Source organism: Brassica oleracea, chromosome C4 (assembly GCF_000695525.1).
Source record: "Brassica oleracea var. oleracea cultivar TO1000 chromosome C4, BOL, whole genome shotgun sequence".
Lineage (NCBI taxonomy): Eukaryota > Viridiplantae > Streptophyta > Magnoliopsida > Brassicales > Brassicaceae > Brassica > Brassica oleracea.
In genome coordinates, this window is record NC_027751.1 from 45,905,420 (window position 1) to 45,908,558 (window position 3,139).

Here is a 3,139-nt window from a genome sequence, read left to right on the forward strand (position 1 = left end):
AACCCCTAGGAGGCCAAAGCTATCACCCTTAGGAGTGGTAAGCAGTTACCTCCTAGAACCCTCACAAAGGATGCTGAGAAACTAGGTGAGGGGGTTGCCATCAACATAGATGATGAAGTGGTGATTGTTGATGAGAAGATCAATGAAGAGATCTTGGAGAAGATATTGGAAGCCCAAGGTAAAGGAAAGGTTGGGGAAGAGAAGAAGACATTAAAGGATGGTGAAGTTGTTACTTCAGCAAGTGAAAGTTCTTTTGTTCCTCCTCCCTATGAACCCAAACTTCCATTCCCTGGTAGATTCAAGAAGCAGTTGCAAGAGAAGTACAAGGCTCTGTTTGAGAAGCAAATGAGTGAAGCTCAGGTTGCAATGCCCATCATCGATGCTTTCATGTTGATTCCTCAATACATCAAGTTCCTGAAAGATGTTGTAGCTGCAAAGAAGAAGGAGATGAAAGGCATGATGATTCTTACCCATGAGTGCAGTGCCATCATCCAAAGGCTTGATGTTCCAGAGAAGTTAGAGGATCCAGGATGCTTCACACTACCTTGTGCTCTTGGACCTATGGTATTTGAGAAATGTCTCTGCGATTTGGGAGCTAGTGTCAGCTTGATGCCTTTGTCTGTTGCAAAGAAGCTTGGATTCACTCAGTACAAGAAGTGTAGACTCTCTCTAGTGTTAGCTGATCGTTCAGTGAAGTACCCTGTGGGCATCTTAGAGGACCTCCCTGTGAAGATTGGAAGGTATGAGATACCTACAGATTTTGTGGTGCTTGAGATGGGTGAGGAGGCTCAAGACCCATTGATTCTAGGAAGGCCATTCTTAGCTACTGCAGGAGCTATTGTTAATGTGAAGGAGGGCACGATTGATCTCCATTTAGGTAAAGAGAACATCCTCCACTTTGACATCAAGGAGAAAATGAGGAAACCAACTGTATTCGGGCAAGCCTTCTACATTGAAGAGATGGACACTCCTGCTGATGAGCACCTTGAAGTGTTACCATCTGAGGACGACGAGGAGGGAGCATCTCCCTCTACTCATTCCCCATAGAAGGTAACCCACCACACTCCCTTGTATATACCATTTCACTTTTGCATATTAGTCTTCTTTTCGGTATCTCTTTCTCTACTTGACAACACAGAGACTGTGTAACTCAAGTTTGGGGGAGGTACCAAGTATTTGATCATGTTTGCTTTGATGTTGTTTCATTGAGTCATGCATTGCATACCTATTTGCATATATAAAAAATCAATCATTTAGTTTGCATCATTTGCATTTCTAGGAGAGTCTAGAGCATATAGGTTGCATTCACTTGCATTGGGAACAATGATTTTAAATACCTTGTAAAGAACACTACGTTGCACCTGAGTAGCTTTTGCACCTCTCAAAAAGACTTGTATGTTTCGAGCCTTGAAAACTCTTCCTGAAACTTGTTGATTGCTGAAACTCAGTCTTTGAAGCCAACTACAATCTTATTTGAACTGAACGAACTTAATGCTTCTTGCTCATGGTCCCTTGTGTACTGAGTCATGGCTATACACACTTGAGTTGTCACATCCTTTATGCCAATCTTATTTTGACAAACTCTAGTGGTAGACCACTCCTAAAACCCTTCCCTCCTTTTAAGCTTTCATTGTTTGATGAGTGAGGCCTTCTTCGGAAAGTCTTACATGTGCATAATGTTGAGAGTATCGGGAACGACAATGCTTGATCTTCATTCTTGCTAGATTGGGCACTCTATTGTCTAGCTATAGGTGGCGGGTGGGTGTTGTGATTATGACTTGGGAGCATTGAAAAAGGAAAAGAAATGACTCTTTGTGTTTGAGTGAATTGTCTTATTGGGATAAGTAGATAAACCTCTAGCTCAAGTTATGAAAGTTTTGGCTCCTACCTAAAAAAAAAAAAGAAGGAAAAAAAAACAAAATAAAAAAAAAGAAAAGAAAAAAAAAAGAGAAAAGGAAGAAAAAGGGGCTAGCAAAGTTGTTAGGAGCTAAGAAATGTTTCGAGGTTGTAGAAAATCCCTTGTAGATTTCAAGGAGAATGAGTTAAAGTTCTTAGGATCTTTTGGTGAGAGATGTGAGTTGGGTTTGACATTTGGGAATGATTGTGTAATTGTATGTTTGGGAAAAGGGTAGAACAATGGAGATTGAGCATTGTAAGCATGAGTTTATCCCTTTCTTAGATATATTATGTGCAATGTCAAGTCTACTTGTTTTGAGAGTAAACCACCTTAAAGATCATATGTTTTGAACCTCTTGAATCACTTGAATAAAAGCCTTCCCTTTTCCAACCAAATGATTTGGACCAACTGACCATTTGCAAGAATTCACCTAATGTTTTGTGCTTAATGAATGTGAGAGTTGGTTGATTTGAATGTGTGGATGCTTGATGATGAATGTAAGAGCAAAAAGAGTTGAGATAGGCCTAGAGAAGCTAGAGTGTAATAAGAGAGTGTGCTAGTTGTGTTTTTTTTTTGCTATGAGCTCACAACTTCAAACCTCTCTCCCTATGAGTTCTAGAAAGTTCACTTGTGGACAAGTAAAAGAACAAGTTTGGGGGAGTTGATATCTTGCATATTTACATTGTTTTATCCATTCATCCATGAGCATTTTCATCATATAGATTAGGATTTAGCCATATCTAGGTTGCATTTTGCATTCATTGTCCTTATTTGGTGTTGGAGTGTGCCATAGGGTGATTTGAGATGTTTGGGAGCATTGTGATCCAAAAGGAGATGAAAGATGAGCATGGATGGAGCCTTTAGAGAAATCTCCTGTTGCTAAGATTTTGTAGAGACACAGAAAATTGAGTTAGCTTTCTAATGGAAGTGTTTTCAAGTCATTTGGAGATGTAATGAAGGAGTTATGATCAATTTACTAGAGGCATATCCATCCTGGTCGAGCATCGCAGAGTGACCTCTCAGAGCGACCTACCGAGGTCGCTCTCAGCCAGAGCGACCAGCCAGAGCGACTAGCTCAAGTCACGGCGAGACACGAAGAAACGCGTCGGGAGTGACCTCCTGGAGCGACTATGCTAGGTCACTCCGCGTGTTTTGCTTGGACGATTTTTATGTTATTTTAGGGGCCTTTTGGTCATTTGTTTTGATGTTTTTACACTTTCTAAACCTAAGTTAAGTACTTTT

At 40.5% G+C, this 3,139-nt stretch overlaps 1 protein-coding gene across 1 annotated transcript in view; it reads left to right on the forward strand.

Annotated features, from left to right (window-relative positions):
- Positions 1–1,047, forward strand: part of LOC106339036 — a 2,307-nt gene extending 1,260 nt beyond the window's left edge. The window contains exons 3-4 of the mRNA XM_013777868.1: positions 149–547; positions 692–1,047. Of these exons, the coding sequence (XP_013633322.1) occupies positions 149–547; positions 692–1,047 (755 nt within the window). The remainder of the gene's footprint in view (positions 1–148; positions 548–691) is intronic.
- Positions 1,048–3,139: the final 2,092 nt, after the last annotated feature.